Source organism: Actinia tenebrosa, unplaced genomic scaffold, assembly GCF_029948245.1.
Source record: "Actinia tenebrosa isolate PJP-AT-01 unplaced genomic scaffold, QUT_ActTen_1.0 PGA_scaffold6__47_contigs__length_16458017, whole genome shotgun sequence".
In the NCBI taxonomy this organism is placed as follows: domain Eukaryota; kingdom Metazoa; phylum Cnidaria; class Anthozoa; order Actiniaria; family Actiniidae; genus Actinia; species Actinia tenebrosa.
In genome coordinates this window covers 1,921,668-1,945,461 of record NW_028292583.1, presented here as the reverse complement: position 1 = coordinate 1,945,461, position 23,794 = coordinate 1,921,668, and the positions used below count along the sequence as shown (strand labels likewise).

General features: G+C 37.5%; 2 protein-coding genes across 4 annotated transcripts; one reads left to right on the top strand and one right to left on the bottom strand.

Moving 5' to 3' along the window:
• Nucleotides 1-242: 242 nt before the first annotated feature.
• On the bottom strand, nt 243-19,627 carry LOC116307685 (inositol polyphosphate-4-phosphatase type I A). Of its 3 annotated transcripts, none has more exons than XM_089038874.1 (35): nt 19,524-19,616; nt 19,029-19,234; nt 17,734-17,798; nt 17,422-17,506; nt 17,110-17,200; nt 16,810-16,873; nt 16,688-16,726; nt 16,272-16,356; nt 15,799-15,917; nt 15,230-15,346; nt 14,863-14,942; nt 14,443-14,494; nt 14,037-14,084; nt 13,868-13,959; nt 13,445-13,522; nt 13,304-13,361; nt 12,616-12,718; nt 12,392-12,496; nt 12,090-12,198; nt 11,744-11,790; nt 11,080-11,134; nt 10,331-10,391; nt 9,898-10,006; nt 9,352-9,416; nt 7,937-8,021; nt 7,372-7,478; nt 6,896-6,964; nt 6,513-6,636; nt 6,035-6,102; nt 5,569-5,618; nt 5,077-5,217; nt 4,112-4,209; nt 3,508-3,620; nt 2,487-2,641; nt 243-2,042 (listed from the first exon to the last, which is right to left on the bottom strand). In XM_089038874.1, exons 2-35 carry the CDS (start codon nt 19,144-19,146, stop codon nt 1,907-1,909), a joined length of 2,991 nt encoding a protein of 996 aa, XP_088895000.1. In that variant the 5' UTR covers nt 19,147-19,234; nt 19,524-19,616; the 3' UTR covers nt 243-1,906. The 3 variants fall into 3 exon arrangements, 2 of the variants coding, with proteins under 2 accessions (XP_088895000.1, XP_088895001.1); XM_089038875.1 differs by lacking the exon at nt 9,352-9,416 and adding an exon at nt 9,473-9,519 and having other exon boundaries at nt 19,524-19,614; XR_016121526.1 differs by lacking the exons at nt 243-2,042; nt 2,487-2,641 and adding an exon at nt 4,311-4,928 and having other exon boundaries at nt 3,601-3,620; nt 19,524-19,627.
• LOC116307687 (E3 ubiquitin-protein ligase RNF14) lies at nt 19,544-22,573 on the top strand. Its single transcript, XM_031717967.2, has 2 exons — nt 19,544-19,900; nt 20,327-22,573. Exons 1-2 carry the CDS (start codon nt 19,544-19,546, stop codon nt 21,377-21,379), a joined length of 1,410 nt encoding a protein of 469 aa, XP_031573827.2. The 3' UTR covers nt 21,380-22,573.
• The last annotated feature ends 1,221 nt before the right edge of the window (nt 22,574-23,794 follow it).

Below are 23,794 nucleotides of genomic sequence, written 5' to 3'. Positions count from 1 at the left end.
AATTCTTTTGTTATATCCTCCAACATGGCCGCCGTGTCTTTTGTTATTTAATTCTCTTGGGAAAGGTTGAAAACCATCAATAAAACTACACTTAACCCAAAGTCAAAAAATACTAGAAAGGGAACTCTTTTAATACTTGGTCAGAAAAGGAGGGAAAAATCATTACTCCAAAATGTTCTTGGTCCCTTGCTAAGCGTTTGTTCAGGATATCAGGCATTCACTCATGAATTGATGAAAATATATAGACGCATAGAATATGCAAGTTTATTGCTCCTTGCGTGCTACTAACAATATATAAAACTATCTACATAATTTAGTATTTTGATAAAATCCATAATTGATTTTATATTTAGTATATAATCGGATAATGGTGTAAAAAAGTTGAGAAACAAACAAGTGCAGCCAGCATGAATCTTCCAGAGATCCTTAATTTTCAAAACGTTTGACTCTTTAATTTTATATATATCCTTTCTTTCCCTTTTCTCATTTCTCTATTTATTTATTTTGCCAGAGCTCTTCGAATGCTTACTTTACTATATTACATATTCATTTGCCAATCCAGTACAAAACTAATTGATTTTCAAGATTTTCCGTCCCTTAGGCCCCGTCCACACGTATCCGGAAATTTTTGTATCTGCAAATTATTTTTTGCGGATACGAAAACGTTTGCGTCCACACACAGCGTATTCGAATCGTTTTCACCGTCCACACGTGTCCGTTTTCGTAAAATTTGCGGATACGGACACAAAAATTTGCGGACACGCGAGGACGCAACCCGTATTCGCAAAAAATAATTTGCGGATACAAAAATTTCCGGATACGTGTGGACGGGGCCTTAGGTTCATGATATAATTTCTATGCCTCTAAAAAAGTAACGCATTAACTATGACTGTTGCCATATTTCATTGAATCCAATCACTTGCTCAGGAATAAAGAATTTGCCACGTTTTCATGAAATCGTGGTTGAATCACATTCATTGAGTCATTTCATGGACAATGGGGAAGATTTGAGTGTCATGTGTCTATACATATACACTCAATTGAAGAATCGTTGTCGGGTTCAGAAACATAGAACATAAAAGCTGAGACCGAAATGGCACATGGGAAATGACAATTATATTATAATTTATTCATTTGCGCCATCCATGCAGTCGGTTTAGAATGCCAAACGTGTATTAAAAACAGTGGATGATGCCACGGGTCGCCGGTCACAGCATGCATCTAATTAACGTACTTCCCATGTGCCATTTCGGTCTCAGCTTCTATGTTCTATGTTTCTGAACACGACAACGATTCGATTATAAGAGGCGATCCTCTAAACCTACCCGAAGCCAAACAGAACCTCTAGAGCTCAGTGTAAACATTGGCCATCTTCCTAATCATTAGTGGTGTATGTGCATTACCCCAATTGTGGTCATAATACATGACTAATTATTTACTAATATTATCTACTATCGTCTTCTACGTCTGTGCATCCTTACGAAAGAATTATATAGAATTACCTAGATACATTTTTACCGTAGGTACCAGGGGGAAGTCGGTATAGACTATTATATCTATGTCTGTACATTCTTACCGTAGGTACCCGGGGGAAGTCGGTATAGACTATTATATCTATGTCTGTACATTCTTACCGTAGGTACTCGGGGGAAGTCGGTATAGTCGAGGCAGGTCATTCTGTACATTCTTACCGTAGGTACCCGGGGGAAGTCGGTATACACTATTATGTCTGTGTCTGTACATTCTTACCGTAGGTACCCGGGGGAAGTCGGTATACACTATTATGTCTATGTCTGTACATTCTTACCGTAGGTACCCGGGGGAAGTCGGTATACACTATTATGTCTATGTCTATACATTCTTACCGTAGGTACCCGGGGAAAGTCGGTATAGTCGAGGCAGGTCATTATGTCTGTACATTCTTACCGTAGGTACCCGGGGGAGGCCGGTATAAGCGAGGCAGGGCCATCACCTGCCAATAGTTAAAGGCGTATTTACGGAAGCCTGTGTTTTTGTAGGCATTCTCTATCCTGGTGCCTTCACTGAAATAAAAAAGATGGAAATCAAAAGCTGTTGCGGCACAATTATTCACCTCGAGAATTAAGTCAGTACAATCAAAGAAACCATGCAGGCATGGGATCCATCCATGAAAGAGTTAGAATCAGGAATCATTTAACTGATTTAAATAGAGGACTGGAGTCTCTCTGGGGTCATCGGACTCGATTGAACCAGTCTTGGCATCACATGTGAGTAAAGTTTGTTGGATCTCTACTTCGATAGGGGAATTTTTCTCCGGTTCTCCGGTTTTCCTCCCTCCACATAAGGAAACAAGCTAATTTCAACCCGATCTGTGAGTAAGACCTACCCTGATTTTTATCAACCAAGAGGTTGTTGTTTTAGGGTTAAAAATTTGAAGAGAAGTTTAAAGGCAAGCGGATAGTTTTGAAAGTGTCAGACAAAGATATATCAATGTGTGCCTCACTGACCTTCTCATTGCGTCGAGGGACTGCTGTAACACTTCAGAATTCATACTATGTTCTCTTTGAAGCGTCATAGCCTGCTCCAGCGTCACTGCCATGGCTGTACGGTCCTTTGCACTCTTGCAGCTTGTAAAGCGGCCACCATTCATTCGCCAACAGAGCTGATAATTAAATACGACGTGTTGTTAGTAGGCTTGACTCTGTTAGCAGGAAACTAAGACTTGTAGGCAACGGCGTGGCACGATAAGTTTAACGGGATGTGTGTACATGGCGCAACATGTAGACCGGGTAAAAATTTTAAATTGGCATGATACTGAAGACATACAAGCGAGGCATATAGGTCAAACAATAACGAAACTGATGCGAGGCTGATAGTCGTGATATCTGCCTTGTTACGCATTTTATACTTGGTGTATACTTTTATACTTCTCCTTCACGATTCCTATACTTTACTGCCCGACACCAGTGAAAATGGTCTGCGTTGTGACGTAGGCTAGGGTGAAAAGTACATACGCAAATAGACCATATTCTAGAATTCCAACTTACTGCTGTGTTCCTTGATTACAGACTCATTTACTCGAATCAGTGTCTAAATAGCCATAAATACCAACAGTAAAGTAAAGAATGCGCAAATTCAACAATACAAACAATTTGAAATTCCACGGACTTTCACTGGAACACATGAATATTCTGCACAAAAATGAGGCTAACCCTGGGCAACAGAGAACTCGAAACTGAAGTATTGGTCAACAACGTCTGCGCACTACTGTAAAAATATGCAAACATCTGATAAATCACTTCATCATCGGTTCTCGCAGAGCGGCAAATAGACTTAACAAAATGCTAAAACCTGGTCTAATCATGTTTTTGTTAACCACAATCTTGATCTCGCAAAAGGATAACTCAAACGAACATATATTTTCTCATTAAACAACTAGTTTTTCACTAGTTTTTCACTAGTGCCACGTGTGCCCAGATATGTTTTATTTATAGTCGTTCAAAGTATTACACTTTATGTATTCTTTACCTGTTCGCTTAGCAACAGGATATCAACGTTCTTACTTTTTCTGCCTTCAACGTTCACTTTGAGTTGTTCCATCAGGTTATCGATGGATGTGTCGTCTGGGAAACGAGAACCACCTGGTCAACAAAAGAAGGGGAAAATATGATACATCCTGTGAAAACTAGGAAAATACTCGTGGTAGTTTGATGGGAAGAGTAAGATTTCTCAATGAGACTAGAAGCAGAGAAGAAAGGATGGAAGGGAGGGAGGGAGGGAAGAGGAGGGGAGGAAGGGAACGAAGGAAGAAAGGAAGGAACGAAGAAAGGAAGGAAGGAAGGAAGGAAGGAAGGAAGGAAGGAAGGAAGGAAGGAAGGAAGGAAGCAACGAACGAACGAAGCTTGGAAGGAACGAACGAACGAACGAACGAAGCAAGGAAGGAAGGAAGCAACGAACGAACGAAGCTTGGAAGGAACGAACGAACGAACGAACGAAGCAAGGAACGAACGAGGCTTGGAAGGAAGCAAGGAACGAACGAACGAACGGAGGGAAGAATATATTTTCTCTCTTACGATGCGGTGGATGCGTGGATGTCTCTAGTTTTAGCACAAGTCTTAAAAAATATTCTTACACAGCTCAGGGAATAGATCTTTGAATTGTTGCACGTAAAAACTAAGGATGCTGTAATTATCCCCATTGATGCTCTCTTGTAGCGAAGTGTCTCCAAATCTAAACAAACAGAAACACAATAGTAAAGAAATGCCGAGATTTCGCTTAACTGTGAAACGGCAAGGAAAGAGCTAGTGCAATAGTATAGAATTAAGGATTACCGTTAAAAAAATCACAGCAGGCAAGGTCACCGTATACCCAATCGAAATGATCAGATATACTGTGCCATTGCAGTCACGGAACGGCACGTCCACGTCCATATCGTGATATCTGGCCTATCTCAAGTGTAGTATAATTACTGCGATTCCCAGTCACACGCGACCAACTAGACCTTCATCAAAAACAAAAAATTGAATTTGGATGGACGTCAATCAAAAGGGTTTCTATAGTTTCTATTGGTTTCTACACCAGGACTGATGTAAATACTCACGTGAACACGTGCAAATGTGCAAAAATCGTTGTCCTTATCTCATGCTTCTTGTCGCTGTGAATTTCTCACTTTGGATATATTTTCTCAAAAATGTCACAGGATTCCGGCTCCGAATCTTGAAACGCTTGATTGCAAAGCTATCGCTATGGCTATGATATGAGTTTCTTCAAGATAGGATAAGTCAATACTGATAGTTTGCAGTTAAACGTTTGAAATTCGGAGTCTGAATCATTAAACATGCTTAAGAAACCCTTTTGATTGACGTCCACCAAAACTCAATTTTTCGTTTGTGATTTTGGTCTCACTTGGTCGCGTGTGACTGGGAATCGCAGTAATAGCTGACATCACACTACCAAAATAAAAATACCGTCTTTACAATCTATAGAACGAGTCACAATAGATATGACAAAAGGCCAGCATAAATTATATTACACTGGAGATACCCTTGATCATTTTTAAGCCAATACAAAAGGGTGTGAAGAAGGTACGATACTTACTTCTCCGCCAGGGTAGCATGCTCATTGACTCCCTGGGTAAACAAGACGGGCGTGACTCGGATGCTTTTAGCCTCTTGTACCTCCTTTGGTAGCAACTGGAATGACTCGGCAGGAACAGGGATGCTGACCTGTATGCAAGACCTATAGACACACAATAACACACGATAACTCCCTTAATAAAAAAAATACGAACTGGGAGGTTGGTATGAGCGAGGCGAACGCCATTACCGGCCAGTACTTACTGTAATTTTCATAAACATGCGTACTCTGTGTCTCCGAGTTACACGCTGAAATTTAGTTTTTTCGCTGTCGCCAGTCAAAAATATGAAAGGTACCGACTGATTAGCTTTGATTGACGGCAGCGAAAAACCAAATTTCAGTTTATGAGATGGCAGTAAGAGCCGGTATTTACGGAAGTCTGATTATCACAACGCATTTCATGTTACTGCAACCTTAACTTCAAACGTCTGGGGGCTTGGCTTAGTTTCTTACCTGTTGCCACTCAAGGCCGGGATTTCATCGTCTCTTTCACACTGGACAATCTGCAAAGACAAACAAATGGTTACGCCTTTTTAATTAACATATCAACCCGTCAGCAAGAAGGTTTTTGCGCTCTGTGTTTTACAAGTGATCCCGAATCTAAGAGTTGCGTGCTTCGTTACAGCCATTATTTTCATAGCACGCGCGGAATTTTGGGTTCGTTTTTCATGAAAACTTTGCAATGAAAATATTTTGATTGAGGTCCACCAAAGCCCTGATTTGTCACACGGCACATTTCGAATCCGCGCGTGCTAATGCTGGTTTTTAATCATTGAAGAGGGAGTAAAATAACAAAAGACACGGCGGCCATGTTGGTTGATACAACGAAATAATTCATTGACAATTATTTTGTTAAATTGAACCCAGATGGCGTCTATGACGTCATGTGCAAACGAAGAATTGATGCAAAGTGACATACTTTTAACTTGACTCTTGTCAAACTTTGTACACCAACACACATGTCTTCCAGCATACCCATCTCATCACCTGAGAACAACAAAAAACACCAGAAAAATTATAAATGAGGCTTTGCACCATCACATGCCAATCCCATAACACAGCTTGAGCTGCCTGTGGTTAGATGGCAGAACAATGAAATCCCTTTGCTTTCGGGAATTGAATTCTTTCTCACGTAAAACGACTTTATTGTTCCTGCCATCTAACATCGCTGCCGTCACGTGATGGTGCAAAAACCTCTATTGGGAAGAGTTGCTTTTTGGCTCTTTCCTGTTCTTCGTTTCTCTTATATTCCTCCCCCACCTCCCCCCCCTTCCCCCATCTCTCCTCACCCTCACCTCCCCTTTCATTACCTCTCCTCCCCCCACCTCCCCTCTCCTCCCTCCCCTCCCCTTTCCTCTCCTCCCCCCTTCCCCCTCCCCTCCAAAGCTGTAACGTACCATTGGTGCTCAGCAAACTTTCAAATTGGGCTAAGAATCCAATATGAATAATTTGTTTCCAGAATGAAGGGTTGTCTAGGTTGGTGTATAACTTGCTGATAAAGCCGGCAATTAAAGCGGTGACCTTATAAACACAAAAGTAGTAAAAGCAGTCATCAGTATGAATCAAAGATACTGAACAAATTTTTAGCAAAGAAAATAAAAATTCTTTAAAGGTGTTTCGTTGCTTGTAAAGTTACTAAAGATGTGAATTGGGTTTCATAAAGCTTTTTTTTTCGAAACTTTTTTTTTCCAAGCTCCAGTCAGGATTCGAACCCGTGACAATAAATATTTGATGCAGAAGAGATTCAGGGATTTCTTAAGATCAAATGAGTAGTACTTACAGCATGAGAAAACACAATATCATGTCTCCTTTTGATTGTGTAACGTAATGCAATGTGTCTTGAATCCTCCTGAAGACAATTAGGAAAAATATATATGTTTATTATTAGTAATAAAATATATTTTTTTCAAGTTACAATCACTAAATAATCTAGAAATTAAAACAGAGCACCCCGAGCAGTACGGGAAAAATAGCAAACTAGTATGCAGACTTAAGGTGGGTGGATAGTGGAGCTGAGAGTTACTAGTTTAGTGAATATTAGCAAAAACGTGGGAGTCCCTAGCCCCTCCCTTATCACACTCTCTGTCCCCTCACTAGCCCTCCATGTGCCACACTACACAGACAAAGTATAACTAAGATTATATCTGAGTATTTGAGTAGGAGCTGTGCAAAGACAAATTCGTCCCTTTCCCCACCTCGTCCCCCCCTGAGCTGCTATGCAGGGTTAGTATGAATGAGGTGATGACTGAGTCTAACCTGGAGCTGAGCAAAGACAAGTCCTAAATAGATCTCTTTTGCTAGTCCATCAGCAGCCCGTGAGAAGTCATGGATCTCACCCATGATTACATCATTCCATTTCTGACCTTCAAACAAATACGCAAGTCATGGAAGATAAGATGGATGGTCATTTCCCATGACTGTAACAACAAAATCTTATACTGGGCTACTGGTCAGCTACCTGTGGTACAGGCCTGTTGCTTGGGGTTTGATGGTTCAAATGAACCCCCCTCTCCCCCTATATGAAAAAATGCAATAAGATCCAATAACGCAACAAAATGTTTATCAACAAATGGCATAACTATAGATTGGTAGAAAAACGAACCTCCCCTTTCAGTGTCCTAGCGACGGGCCTGTAATAGACCAGTTGTAAAATGGGTATGGTCTTTTTCCTGGTTCCTTTGCTACAAGATCTATGCAAAGTGCAAAGTACACTGGGGTCAACGGCATAATACCCAAAATACCTTTGCGGTCACTTGCTATAGGGTTCCAATAAGTAAGTTTTATATTCACCAACAATAGAATAGCCTGTGTTTTTTCTTACCTGATGGTGGCTTCTCTCCTAGCAAAAGGCCATTGATATGAGTCTGCATGATGATCAAAGTTTGCTGCACCAGTTTGGACAGTTCCTGGACATAAATATACCATGACAAGGTCATACTACATGTACACTTTTCCTTAGGGAAGACATGTATGTAGGGACTAAAGAGATGATCTAGAGTAGATTTCACAAGAATGTAGAGCACTTAGAGTATGGTCAGCCACTAGTTACTGTTAGAACAAAGTTTGTGAATGGAAAAATAACAGGGATTGCCATGAATTGATTGTACTGAGCAATGAAAAATAACAATAACATAAAATTTAACTTAATGCTGTAGAAAAACAACAAAAAATGTCAACAAAAATGATGCTCAAATTTTGCGGTTTATTTTTAGAGTTTATCAATTTTTAATAAACTAAATATTTATCCCATTTATCTATAAATGTTTAGAATAAATTAATGAATTCATTAAATATTATTAGTGTTAATATCATTAATTTACTTCAAATTAGTTAAGTCAGCAACCTGTTAGTGGTTGTTAGTATTGTTGATTTATTTATTCACTAATGAACTGTTATTTGTTATTTGAAAAATCGATCCTTTAATTAGCATTATCAAATACTCATCGATCATCCAAAACATTATCATCATCACTGCCATCACCATCATCATTATAATCATGATCATCATCAACATTTTCATCATCATCACCAATACCACCACTACTGCCACCACTTTCATCATCATCATCCTGATTAACACCATCACATCATCATTATAATCATGATCATCATCAACATTTTCATCATCATCACCAATACCACCACTACTGCCACCACTTTCATCATCATCATCCTGATTAACACCATCACATCATCATTATAATCATCATCATCATCAACATTTTCATCATCATCACCAATACCACCACTACTGCCACCACCTTCATCATCTTCATCCTGATTAACACCATCACATCATCATAATCATCATCATCATCCCATTATCATCATTATTATCATCGTCACCATCATCAGACTTACCATCACCACCATCATCATCACCACCATCATTAAATCATCATCATTACCAACCATCATAGCCTTTATCATCATCATCATGATCATCACATCATCATCATTATCAATCATGATCATCAACATCATCAGTCATCATCACCACCATCAGTCTTTACAATAACCACCATCACCATCAGTCATCATTTGCATCATAATCATCGGTTATCATCATCATCATCATCAGGCATCATCATCATCATCAGTCTTTACAATTACCACCACCACCATCACCATCAGTCATCATCATCAGTCATCATCTCCATTATCACCATCCTCATCCCCGTCATCATCTTCATTATTACCATCATTCAACTAAAATCATATTTAATATTTTTATACCCCTAAACTTTTGAAGTCCATATAGTTTCCTGTGAATCCTTTATCCAAAAGGGTTAGACGGTTAGCTACAAACATGCAAATCAGGAAAGAAGGTTAGCGTATGGCAAATAAGTGAGTCTACCTGTGCTTTATCCCTGGAAAATGCTGTAACATTCCACTGCCACTCAGCTAATTAAGGAAAAACAGTTGTGGAATAAAATTGTGAAGTAATAATATGAGGGATATGTCGGCAGTCTTTTGTGTGGATGGTTTTTTATTGCAACGTATAAGTTTAGTTTTGTATGGCAATTGCGTACTTTACTGTATGACACATCATGGCAGGTGTAGGTAAGTGGTAGGTATGTGATGGTAAGCAAGTAATTAGTAAAGATTTGATAACTTGTGGTAAGTGAGTAGTAAGTGTTTGTTGAATAGTATGTACCAAGTGGTTGGTAGGTGGTAGGTAAATATTGTGGGTTCAAGTGGTACGTAGCTACGATGTTCTGCAAAAATAAAGTGGTCACTTTATGAAGCTCTACATATAATAAAGACTTTCAGTTAACTTACAAGATTCAGCAACCTGCTCATCCTCCTTGGGTCTTGGTACGACCTTTTCTAGGGATGATAGGGATTCTGTTACCAGTGGTGCTTCCCTAAGCTTAAGAAGCTGATTACCCTATCAAGGAAATGAGGAGTCAACATGCCAAATCTGACTAATAAGGAGTGGATAGATTATTGAAGGATAGAGTGATGGATGGATGGATGGACGGATGTACGGATGGACGGATGCATGGATGGATACATGGATGGACGGGTGGATGGATGTTCAAATGAATGAATGAATGAATGAATGAACAAACAAATGAAGGAACAAATGAATTGAATAAATGCATAAATGAATGATTAAATGAGATGTGAATGGAATGGAATGGGATAGACTGACAATAACTACTTTGAAAACAAGGTAAATCTGAATAATTCATCAACTGCCATTAAATACCTTGTCAGACAAAGCATTTAAAGTTTCTAAAATGTGCTGGACATTCAAGGATTTCATACATCTGATAGGGAAAAAAGTTGAAATAATTATTAAATAATTACTAATTAATTATTATTTAATGTGCTGGACATTCAGGGATTTTATACATCTGATAGGGAAAAAAGTTGAAATAATTATTAAATAATTACTAATTAATTATTATTTAATGTGCTGGACATTCAGGGATTTTATACATCTGATAGGGAAAAAAGTTGAAATAATTATTAAATAATTACTAATTAATTATTATTTAATGTGCTGGACATTCAAGGATTTCATACATCTGATAGGGAAAAAAGTTGGAATAATTATTGATTAATTACTAATTAATTATTATTTAATGTGCTGGACATTCAAGGATTTCATACATCTGATAGGGAAAAAAGTTGAAATAATTATTAAATAATTACTAATTAATTATTATTTAATGTGCTGGACATTCAAGGATTTCATACATCTGATAGGGAAAAAAGTTGGAATAATTATTAATTAATTACTAATTAATTATTATTTAATGTGCTGGACATTCAAGGATTTCATACATCTGATAGGGAAAAAAGTTGGAATAATTATTAATTAATTACTAATTAATTATTATTTAATGTGCTGGACATTCAAGGATTTCATACATCAGATAGGGAAAAAAGTTGAATTAATTATATCTGAGCACATTTTATTTAGTGACATACAATATCCACTTTTCAACTTACTGTTTTAGCCGATCACAAAGCTGAGAGATAAGCTGCTTTAGTCTTTCCAGGTTGGCTGCAGATTAAAATAAACATAATGTAGTTACAATGATTAATAAAGAATCCCTAAGCGACCATTGAAGAGAAGTCAACTAAACCAATGTAAAATTATATATGTTCAGATCATAATTTATATTTTTATATTTCTATTGTAGTTTGTAATGCGCGTGTGAGAGGGAGGAAAACAGGAGAACCGAATGAAAAAAATTCTATTCAAGCTATTGCTCACATAAGATGCAGCATCTGGGAATCTAACTCACGACCCCAGAGATGAGGGGCAAGTGCACTAAATATTGCTATGCCACCCATGATTCCCACACGCCATTCCTGGATGATGATGATGATGATCTTGATGATAATGATGGTGATGATAATGATGGTGATGATAATGATGATAATGATGGTGATGATGATGATGGTGATCTTGATGATAATGATGGTTATGGTGATGAGAATGGTGATCTTGATGATAATGATGATGATGATGGTTATGGTGATGATGATGATGATGATGTTGGTGATGATGACAATGAAAGATCGCCTGACATTTTAAAAATATTATCTTTATTCAACAATAAAGCTGCAATGTTCTTTACAGAAATGTTAATAGTAATGGCTTCCTAACCTCTGGACTGCTTTAACACAGCCGACTTTCCATCACTTTCAGGTCCACTATGACAAGATAACTAATATTAATATATCAAAAAGAAGCCCAGACTGTGTATATTAGTATTAACTAGCAGGGGCATATGCAGGATTTTTGCCTTGGTGGTCATGTGTGGGGGGAAGGGGGGGGGGGGGGGGAGTGGGGGGGGGGGGGGGGTGGTAGTAAAACCAAGTTCCAAAAGAACATTTGTGAAAATAAGTTTTCATGTAGCCACATAGATGTTTAGGTTTTTATAGTGCGAGTATGGGGGCACAGGCTCCCTTGGGCCCCTGGCTATGCCCCCCCTGACTGGGGACTTTTCTACCTCTGTTGTATTCTCTTAAGATTTGACATCATCTTCTTGAGTCCTCCCTGACCAAATTTTAAAGTATGACATACTGGTGCTCCAACTGTTACGATCTCATACACTTTACCTAGCGGCAAATGAATAGTCAATTATCAATAAACCGAATTCTAGTATATGAAGATATAGCATTCAAATAGCATGTGAAAGAATGGAAGAAAATGGATGTAAAAAGGATGGAAGGTCCTCCACCTAAACCTGGTTAAAAATTGCAAGACAAGACTTAAAAGGAAAAAAAACGGAATACAAATTACTGTAAATACCTGGATTGCAACCATCATTTACTCTCAAACGTTGTAGATGTAAATTAACAGGTACGAAAGCTAGCTGTTTGTGAGCTTTTAGTTTGCTAGGCTTGAATGAGTTTCCTGGAAAAATTAGGGATTGATCACAAATTAATTTATTCTAGCTTAACCATGTAAATTATCCCCACTTATGCACCCTTCCCCTACCTCCCCACCCTTAACTACCACAAGTTATTTATCACCTTTAAGGGCCATCAGATCTCTGAGCTGTCCTTTGTATGCAAATATCAATTTAAAGTGGTTGTCTATAATTTCATGGCGAGAATTCTCCCAGTCAGGATTCAGCTAGGGAAAAATAAAAGGTTTTCAGATTTTATTGTCTAAAAATGAAAAAGAAAAAAGGGGTAGGGAGTGAGAGAAGGGGGGGAAAAGGAATAGAGGAAAAGGGAAGAGAAGGGAAGAGAAGGGAAGGGAAGAGAAGAGAAGGGAATAGAAGGGAAGAGAGGGAAAGGGAATGGAAGGGAAGAGAAGGGAAGAGAAGGGAAGAGAAGGGAAAACAGTAGGTGGTCATAAGTTTGAAGTAGATGGCTGTGATCTGATACGAGAAATAGATCATTGAAAAGGAAAAGTAGCCAGCGGTTAACTTCGAAGTAATATTCAGAGCTCAAATATCTGCCGGCTTATTCTGAATGCCATGGGAAAAGGGGGAATAGGAAATGAAGGAATAGGGAATTGAGGAAGGAAGAAAGGAACAAACCAAGGAATAAATGGACAAATGAAGAAAAGAATCAATGAAGATATGGATGAATGGACAAATAAATAAACAAATAAAGGAAAAAAGAAAAAACCACCACACAACACAAACAACTTCTCAATTCAAAAGTACAAGCCATAAAGTAATTTAAAAAGTTAAAGAATTATTTTTCTTACATCTCCCAGATGGTGAAGTTCAAGTGCTCTCTGATGCTCCTCAGCAATATATATTTTCCTTTCACAAACAAATTATTATGTTAAAATAATATTATTGAGCTAAAACACTATTAATCAAGAATGTGTAAAGGGAAAACTTACAGCAACTGAATTGGAATCTTGAAGGTTAACATGCTTTCTCCCATCAGCTCCAACACTTTTAAATCTTTTCCCTGTTTCCTGAACAAAAAAATATCACTTGGTAATTATTGGGGAAAAAATAAGTAACTAAGTAAATTAAATTGTTATGGGAAGCTTCTTTTTGCTTTAGCTCAAAGATACATGTATTTACAGGTATGACAAATGAAGGTTTGAAGTTTATTATTACATTGTATATGGGTCTGGTATGACAACCAGCATATTGTACAGCAAATTGTATAACTCGCAGAAATTCAATTCACTTAATATGCATTACAATAATTTATTTTTTTATTTTTTGATAATTTGCCAGTCAACAAAAACACAGCTGTTCTGATATTTATCATATCAAGATTCAGATGTCAAATAATTGATTAATATACTTGCCTTGTAGGGAACCTATAGCTTCTTGTGAGGATTTGATCAACAAGAATCATTGCCTTGCCAGTATTTCTCCTTCCTGTTGGGCCCTCTACACCCTACAAGTAAAATGTACATGTGGAATAGCCATAATTATGAACTTTTGAACCTTGTGTTGTCCATGAGTAATGCTTACCTCGCTAGAGTCTAGTGAAGATGATCGAGTCTTGACATTTTGTTCTGCCTAGATAAATAAATAAGGGAAGTAATTCAGAAAGACTCCATAAGAACAACTTACCATATTATTTAACATAGATGCAATTGGTATAACTATTGTGGATCTACATGTACCCACAGATAAATAAATAGTCAATAAACCTTTCCTGAATTTGATTAAGTGAAACAATGACTCGAAGTTGAGATCTGCTAGTCTGAACTTGATAGAACACAGTAAATGTTAAAACACTCTTGTTTCGTAGTGATTCATTCATGACAAAAGTGAATTCAGGAAAGCTCTATTGAAATCACATGCTGCTCAATTTTGCATTGATTAAAAAAAAAGAATATTCAAAAAAAATATAGTGCACATTTATCCTACATACTTGCCATCCTAATACAATGATTGTCCCACACGATGCTGATGAATCAAGACCACTATAAGAGGAAATGAGAAAATGTAGAGTTGAATACCAAAGGTCTATTCACTGAAAAATCTCTCCTGTAAATCTCAAGTAAGGGAGGCAAAAAATCTGAAGCGGGTACATCCCTGGGGGCGAAATCTCTTGGCGTTCACGTGTGAATGTGGGTTAGCATGGGCGGCGTGCACTATCACAGGGCTGTCTCTTGCCTCTGTGTAGTTAAGGCATGGGATCAATCAGGTTTGTATCTCTACTGGACTGTAGATGTGAGATGAGTTTGTTTGATGTGTTGTTCTCTCCCTTGGTGTATGTAGCACCCAAGCCACTCTAGACCCACATCTGAACATGGATATTATTTGTGCCATATTTAATTGTGTTACTCACGTTAAAGTTAGATAAAGCTTTTGATCCGGAGCAGATGTGATATCTCTGATGGTACATACAGCATGTCCTAGAATTGACATCTGAAATGCATGGAAAATTGCATGGAATATTTGCAGATTTATTTTTCTCATAAAATATGGCATTCAATTTGAATAACTATTGTTCTGGACTGACCAGCCTTGTGATCATGTGGAAACACAATAGAATTTTCAAATTGTTCTGCATATTTTGATTTGTTGTATAGCCAAAGTGCTGACAGCATGCAGGTGCATTTTCAAATTTCTTTATTACACATTTCAACAATGAGAAATGGGTGCTTGCCATAGTATTTTTTTTACATATTATAAAATACCATGATACTACATACCTCTTCCTTTTCTCTGTCTCTGACGTCAAATACAGCAAGCTTTAATCTTGTAACATCTTGGATAGTGCCGTTGGAAGGGAATACTACTGTTGTTAAAAAGAATGGATCTTGCTTTTGCTAATGAATGAAAAAATAAAATAAAAGTAAAAAAATACTTCTCTGCTACTGAATTTGTACCATTTTTTTAAAGGGTGGAATCATCTGAAAAGGGTGTGTCATCACTTGGGTGAATCCAGGAGGGGTGAATTGGTTGACTAGTCACCCCCCTTTGAAGTTAAAAAGTAATAAGAATAAAGGATAAGGTAAGACCTAAAAGAGATGCTACATTATGCCTTTCTAAGTGTAACAGTCGCTCCGCTAGAAATTGTTCAGAATCTGACAATGAACCAGCCCTAGTGGTGGTAGTGGTGGGGGCCCTATTGGAAGTAGTGGTGGTTATAGGGGCAGGGGTGGTGGGGGGACTATACATACTGGAAGACCACTTATACAATGAACTCAAGTTAATTTATCTGGTCCCTGCTTGGCCTCTATGCTAGTACATTGAGATGTTTGTTATATATAGTATTTACCTCTATAATTTCTGTTTGTGCATGTTTAATCCAGGTTGTTGAAGGAGGAGTCATTGTCCTTATTTCAACAAATGCATTGGTTGATCTGCCTTCAATAGGGCTTACCAACCCATTACATGCTATAATCGAACATGCAAAAGTTATCATTAGACATATGTAAAAAGACACTTACGCCTTAGATAGGTAATAGTATATTTCACAACTCAGCCGACACATGTTGATTAACAATTGGTCCACTGTTGACCAATGGTTGGCCAACAACTTGATCAATGATGCAAGCCCACACATTGGCCAAAGATTGGTTGACTAAAAAGTGAGTGATTGTGAAATGTTGGTAATGTGAAGGCGAAGTGTTGGTGAAGTGTTGACCAATAATCAATTGGCTAACAGTTGGCCGATTGTCAACTGACACATGTCAAAAGGTCATAAAGTACAAGATTACTCCCTAGATAATTTATTAAGATAGCTCTTACCAATACACATCTCCAGCAAAGGAGTTTCATCTGAGTTACTTGCTGTACTGGTGGATGAATACTGGCCAATCCCAGGTTTAAGAGGCTATAATGAATGAAACACATTTTCAACTTCAATGCTAATGCCATACTTAAACTTAATAATACAATTAAAATTAGACTTCTAGCATTCCGATTAGCATCTTATAGATGCAGAGTAATAAAGAGGCTTAATATTTTAACTAAGGCACTAACTACTTCAATATTCAATATCAAGTAAAATCCGTAGTTGTCCAATGGATTTTGTTTTTTCAGTGATGCCAGTCAAAAATGTAAATTTTGATTATCAGCAGTGAAAAAACTTTAAAATTTCAGTGTGCTCTTAATGGTTACGAGCGAGTGTAATAATGAAAACTGCTATTAATAAATAATATTACCTCTTGAACTGCTAGAGGATGGTACTCTGGCAATGGATCCTAATATACAAGAACGTGAAAAGTGTCATCTAACTTGAATACTTAACAAACTGGAAGGTTCAAGACCTCTCATATGGACTTACTTTTCCTGTGATATCCATCAGCTGTCTTCTTAAACTTAGTAGTTTATTTCTTAAGCTTTCATAACTAAATCATTGAAGAATAGAGATTAGTACCTGTTAAGAGCTTGATATCGTAAAGAGTCCATGAGACAACTGGGGGTGGTTACTGCAAGGGTTTTATTTATGTCCTCAGTGGTTTTTTTGGAGACTTAGGACTGCCATTTTTCTCCTTTTTTGTATTTTTAAAGATGGTCACCCTGAGGTCTGATCCAGCTGGAGATTTATACAAGACCTCCTGCATAAAAGTCTGATGTATTTTACCTTGCACTTCTGATTTTTTCTATCCAATCTTCGGTATCCTTGGTTGACTTTCCTTTAAGGTGATACAGTTGAGTGTCATCTTCATCAAATACTGAAAACAAAAATTATTATATAAAAATGAGATTTTATGAATTACTTATTCAAATAAAGAGAACTAATATAAAGACAATTTATTGTCAAGCAATTGGTTGTCAGATACAGTCAAATTGTAGTGATCAGCAAATTAAAGTTGTACAATGTATATAGAAGGCTATAGAAGTACTTCACAATGCACTGGCATTGATAGTGGTGTTCAATAGCTTATTAACTCACCAATCGTAAAGGCATGTTTTATTGTAGGCTGTCGTTTCTGCACCTTGCATCTTTCAAGTACAATAGCACCAGCTGGCTCTGATGTCTATCCAAGACAAAAATCAATGTATAGGGCTAAGAATAATGGCTGCTCAATAATGGCCAGACATGACGAAAAGCCACATAAGACTTATCAAACTATGACTAGTCAATGCAACCAATCCATACGATACGAGTATAAAGGACTTTTTCTTTTACCAGTCTCATCATAGGGGATTAAAGTATAAAGAGCTTGATCTACTTTTATAATTTCACAGCATTTAAAATACCTACCTTATCTTTAGTTTTGAAGTAAAACAAAATGTTGCCTCTGAGACGAAACAATCTTTCTGAGTATACTAAAATAAAAATAAAAACAAAATTTGATATCAAGTGTAGGTTCACTTTTCTTACATAGGCTTCCTGTGTTATTAAGTGACTTCAGCACAACTGGATCTGACTTTATAAAATAACTAACATTAGTCTCTCTTTCTGATTGGTTCCATGGTGGCACATGCTTTATGAGTGCACAAGCATGCACTTTTAGTCAGTATCAAGCTCTGATAGAGAAGGAGTATATCTGGCCTTAAAATAATGGCCACACATCAAACAATATCCAGCCAGAACTAAGGCTTGTCTGGTCAAATTTTTGCCTTTGTGCTGGTCATTTTGACCCTGGGGGGGGGGGGGGGGGGGGTACTCTGCCAGAATTTGGGTAGGGGTGTTCCGCTGGGATTCTGGAAGGGGTACCCTGTTTATGATTAAAAAAACTCAAATTTGTGGACCTTGTTTATGATAAAAGATATAATTTATTGCACTGAGTTCCTGTTTCAATTATCATGTCAGCTCACGTATTGTTTTTTTAGGACCATAATAACCAGTTTCGGTCAATACGAAAGTAGAAACCCTGGATATGACGGGAAAATCAGGAAGAACTTGGAACTTGAGTGAAATTGCATACCCTGTTTATGATAAGAAGCTCGAAAAACCATACCCTGTTCAGCGGATCATCCCCGTATAGTCCATATATGGGAGTACCCCCCCCCCCCCCCCGGGTTTTGACCCTGGTAACATTTGGCCTGTGATCATGATTTTGCAACTAATTGGCTGTTATTTTAAGCCCTGAATATAATTTACTGATACCCACCCCCCAAACCAATGAAATGGGGTCACTATTTTGACCATTTGTTTTGATTTTTGCATGAAGCATAAATGTGTTCAATCATGCATGAAATATTAAAAACATTTAAAAATATCAATTTAAAAACGATAATGCAGTGTCTATAAAAATCCCATATATTCCGAACTGATAATCTTATATGACAAAAAAAGCTTAAATTAAAACTTTTTGGCAAGAGTGCATAAAATGTCACGATCGGTTTGAACTTGAAGAAGCTCATGCCGCTAGCGAAGAAAATGCTCTTAAAACAACATAACATACAGTGCTAATGTTATAAACGAATATGATAATGATATATAAGGATGAAGGAGCTCAAGAATAGAAAATTCTAATGACTTTTTTTGCAATTGTAGCTGACTGAGACTGAATCAGCGTCATAAGCTTCACATTTGATAATGATTGACTTTACCTTCATTTTTAGACCAGAAATAACCTTCTTTTTCCTTTAGCCAAAGGATTCCTTCTTTGTCAAATGGTACATCATTGTTCGTAGCAATGTTAGCGAGTTCTCTTTGGTTGAAACGCATTGTCTTTCGAGGGAATTTTCCAGCTAAGTGAGCATCGCCATTTTGGAAGTCAGTTCCATATGTTCCTTTGAGCAGCTCTACAGATTAGCTGTAGATAGGGAGGGGAGAGTCGTTATTTGTATAATGTAAGCGGTGAGTAGAGTGGAGGATAAAACTTATTAAGAAACACGGAAAGATTTGGGAATGAGGCTAAATTAGGATAACAATTAATTCTGATTAATTATGAAATAACGCTGAAAACATAAAAAAACTGAAAATATAAACAAGGATATAAGAAAAGAAAATGCAAGAGGAAAGAGGAAACTACCATGGAAAAAGTATTTAGGGAGGGGAGGGAAAGGAAAGTCGTTTTGATATATCAACCCAGTCCCTCATACCTTGATCCATCCCATCCAAGATGGCGGCCGATCAGGAGGAGCAAAAAGATGAACTCATTGCTTTAACGTCTATTTACGACAACAGAACATTTATTCGCTCCCTTGACGACAAAGGAGGACAATTAAATGCTCATTTAGATTTCCCAAAGCCATTTTCTATTCGAATTCGTGAAGCACACCTCCCAAAATCCTTCCGTAAAGACAAGACAGTAGAAGAAGCTGATGAGCTTGCAACTTCGGCTGCAAAAGACGTTTTTGCAACCGTTAATGTTGATTATCTGCCTCCAATTGTATTAAATTTTGAATTGCCAACAGCTTATCCATCAGAAGACGCTCCACAGTACACTCTTTCATGTAAATGGCTGACTAATTTCCAGGTTGGTTAAATTTAGCTTACATGTACAGTATAGTACGCATCATACTGTATTTGGGGTGATGTGGAAGGGCTTCTTTGGAAAACAAGAAGACTTTAGCTGCCCACGAAAACTTCAGAAGAGGGTCCTGAAGGAATAAAATGGGAGTTGAGATATCTATTTGCCCATTTTTGTAATGGGATAATGGGATGGGATGCACTGAAATAAAAGTGCAAAAATGGGAATGGGATTAAGTTTTTCCACTAAAAAATACAAAATCTCAAAAAGGAATGGATGAAAGTGGTACCTATTGCAAGGGAAACTCAAAAAAATCATGAACCTCCAAATATTAAATCTTTGGAATTAGGACTGAAATTTAAAGAACTGAGAATGATGGCAAATAATAAATCCACAAGAGGGATAAATTTTAACTCACTTTTTTTCCCTCAGCTTTCTGAGCTTTGCAAGAAACTGGATGCAATATGGGAAGAACAAGGCCCTGGATCAGTTATTCTGTTCACTTGGTTTCAATTTCTATTAGATGAAGCAGTTGGGGTATTAGCTATTGAAAGTCCATTTACACCAAAGTTCACAAGACAAACTAACAAGAAATTCTCAGTAGATGAGCGTGTGGTGCAGGATGTTGCTTCATACCACAAGATGGTAGCTGCCATTTTGAATTTTAATGAAACAGAAAAAGTGAGAGTATTTGAGACAAGCAATTTCACTTGTGAGGTGTGCTTCAGCGAAAAACCTGGTTTATCATCCATCAAATTCCATGACTGTGACCATGTGTTTTGCAATCAATGTGCTTCTGAGTATTTTACTGTACAAATCCAAAGTGGTGCATCCAAAGCTCTGAATTGCCTTGCATCTAAATGTGAATCACAGGCAAACCCTTCTCAAGTAAAATGCTTGGTTACACCCAACTTGTATGAGAAGTATGAAAAGCACCTCTTACAGTCAACGTTAGACAGTATGCCTGACATTATGTACTGCCCAAGACCTAACTGTCAATCACCTGTCATCTTGGAGACAAACCAGACACTAGCCTCATGTCCTCAGTGTGCTTTTTCGTTCTGTGTCTTTTGTAAGAAGACATACCATGGAGTCTCACCATGCTCAATCAAAAATAATGAATTCAAGAAGCTTCAGGAGGAGTATCTGAGTGCTAGCAATGAAGAAAAAGAAAAAATGGAAAAAATGTATGGAAAGCAAAAGTTAAAGAATGTTTTCGAAGAATTGGTGTCAAATGAATGGATCAAAGCCAACTCCAAGAAGTGCCCTAGTTGTAGTTTTGGCATTGAAAAAGTTGATGGTTGCAACAAAATGACTTGTTCCAGATGTAGGTCTCATTTTTGTTGGCTCTGCTCATCTATTCTATCTTCGGGTAATCCATATTTGCATTTCAATTCTCCTGTTGGAGGATGCTTTGGAAAACTTTTTGAAGGTATTGAGGAAATTGATGATGATGATGATGACTTTGATGACTGGTATGATTAGTTAGAACAGCAGTGTTCAGCTTATAAAATAGTTCATAGACATTCAAAAACTCTGAAAGAGCATTCGGCTAAAGAGAGGAAACAAAATAGACAACAATCATTAATATTAGTAATAGTTATTAATATTCCCAGCAACCAACTAGAGGTCTATTTAGTTTTAGTCTAAACCTGCTATTGGTCTATCACAAATCCTGTGCTTTGATTGGCTGACCTACTTGTGGTCTATTAGTGACAGACCACTAATGACCAGCTAAATCAGGTTTTCAAACTAATTTAAAAATTATTTTTACTCGCATATTTGACTGATTAGTAGGTCTAGACTAAAACAATAGACCGTTTTCTCAAGGTTGCTTGGTCATCCAACTTGACTGGCCACAAAACTGAAAAACGCAAATGCAGTAAAATTGAGAAGGAATTCTTATCGTAAAAAATTTCATAGCAATGCGTGATAATGCTCATGTTCTGGTATCACGGCCTGCCACATTCCTTAAATTTGGATGTGCATGCAGCCTTGAGAAAACAGTCAATTAAACCTCTCCTCCTCAAATGGTCTACTAGTTGATATCCCAGCCAATATTGACTTATAGACCATTTGGGCAAGTCCATCAACAGTTATCAAGCTGTCGAAACATGTAAAATATCTACCCATAATCCTTGTTGGTGTCAGCTGTGTAGCTTTTCAGGTGACTAACTCTATTGAAATGAGTATATTTTCACTCCATAAATGCCTAGTTAATGAGGTTATTAAGTTACACCTGTAGGAACAAAACTTATTATACATATTTTAGTAGGATATGTATAATAGGTAAAGGCATTTGGTCCTAAAGTACATTTAATGCAAACAGCTAAAAAATTGAGTTAAGCTGGGTCTTTGATCATGATATAAAATTTAGTGAGCACAACCCCATCGGTGATATAATTAAATTATCCATAGAAAAGACATTGATTAGAACTAGGGGGGATTTTGTTCTTAGTGCTTGATAAAGTAGTTAAAGCTAATATGAATTAATCGTGAAAGAAATTAGTATAAAGGTTATTGAAGTTATGTGTATTGAAACTTTAATGAGTGGCCTAAAAATAGGAAAACAAGATGTATAATAAAAAAAATACAATGAAAAAAGAGTGTTGGTAACGTCCAGACAAAATTTACCTAGACTTCCGTATAAGAGCTTTGAAGACGTATTTCCGGGACCAATTATTTGTTCACAAAAATCACTAGAATTAAGCGAAAAGTGTTCTCAATAATTCAACCTCTACCTGGAACTTTGGACAACGAATCCTTATACAAAGAAAATGCACATTTTTTTATTTTTATGCTTTTTATTTTGGACCCGGAAGTTTTTTTCCATACGCCTTAAAAGCTTTATACTATTCTCTAAACCAATATCCTTGCATTAATTATGCATTCTACTTCCTTTTCAGCTGTCCATTGGATTACCCTTCTACATGCACAGACATTTCTTATTCTAGCTCAGTCCTATATTATCCTATCTAATCTATCGACTGCCAGTGTGCACCTCATGAGATGCCTGTGAAAGACGTTGCCTAAGGCCCGTAGCAACGGCATGGGATGGGGGAGGGGTGGATGAGCCCCAGTTTCAACTTTCGTAAGTTAAAAAGGGAAAAATATGCTTTGCCCCCCTCCTACATTTCTAAGTCTTGCTACGGGCCTTAGTATAAAAACTAACCTTTGCCTTGTCTTTCGAAATCATCAGTTATTGCTGCTGGTGTTTTTTAATGACTTTGTCTCTCAGTTGTTGGCTGATGATGATAATTCATTCAAAACCTTTCTGGATTATTATGAATATCTGAATAGATAATGATGTTTGTGAATATTTGCCGACTGAAAATGAAAAGTCGGGAGAAAAAGGGTGCCACCTACATGTGCATGCGCACAACTGATTTCAAAATAAAATTGATCCGTTCGATCTGTTAGGGAAAATGGTTCCTGAGATTATAATATTTTTTTATTGATTGATTAATTTAGGACCATACTTCCAGACATCGAGTGCTGAACCGTCGTATGGCAGCGCGAAGCATTTACGGCTACGCCGGAGATTTCGACCCCGACACCGCTATCCGGGATTTACAGACTGATCAGGAAGCTCGGCCGAAGCCTAAGGGAGAGGTTAGTCGGCCCCTAGATCGTAGATGATTAACCCGTTGCTATGACCAGCAGACCAATATGTTGTTTGTGTCTACAATGGTTTAGCATCCATGGTCACTCTTATCCATGTGGGACGCGGTTTTTCAACGTTTCCAGCGATGCATGGGAATGTGACATGATGACTTGCACGTAAGGTCCGTTAATTAAGGAAAGGTTTCTCTCACAGAATGTGGCACGCTTCTCTTATTCTTAGGATAATTTGCGTTGAGACATCGTTATCACTGGCTATTGTTTTATTGAGGTGCCTTG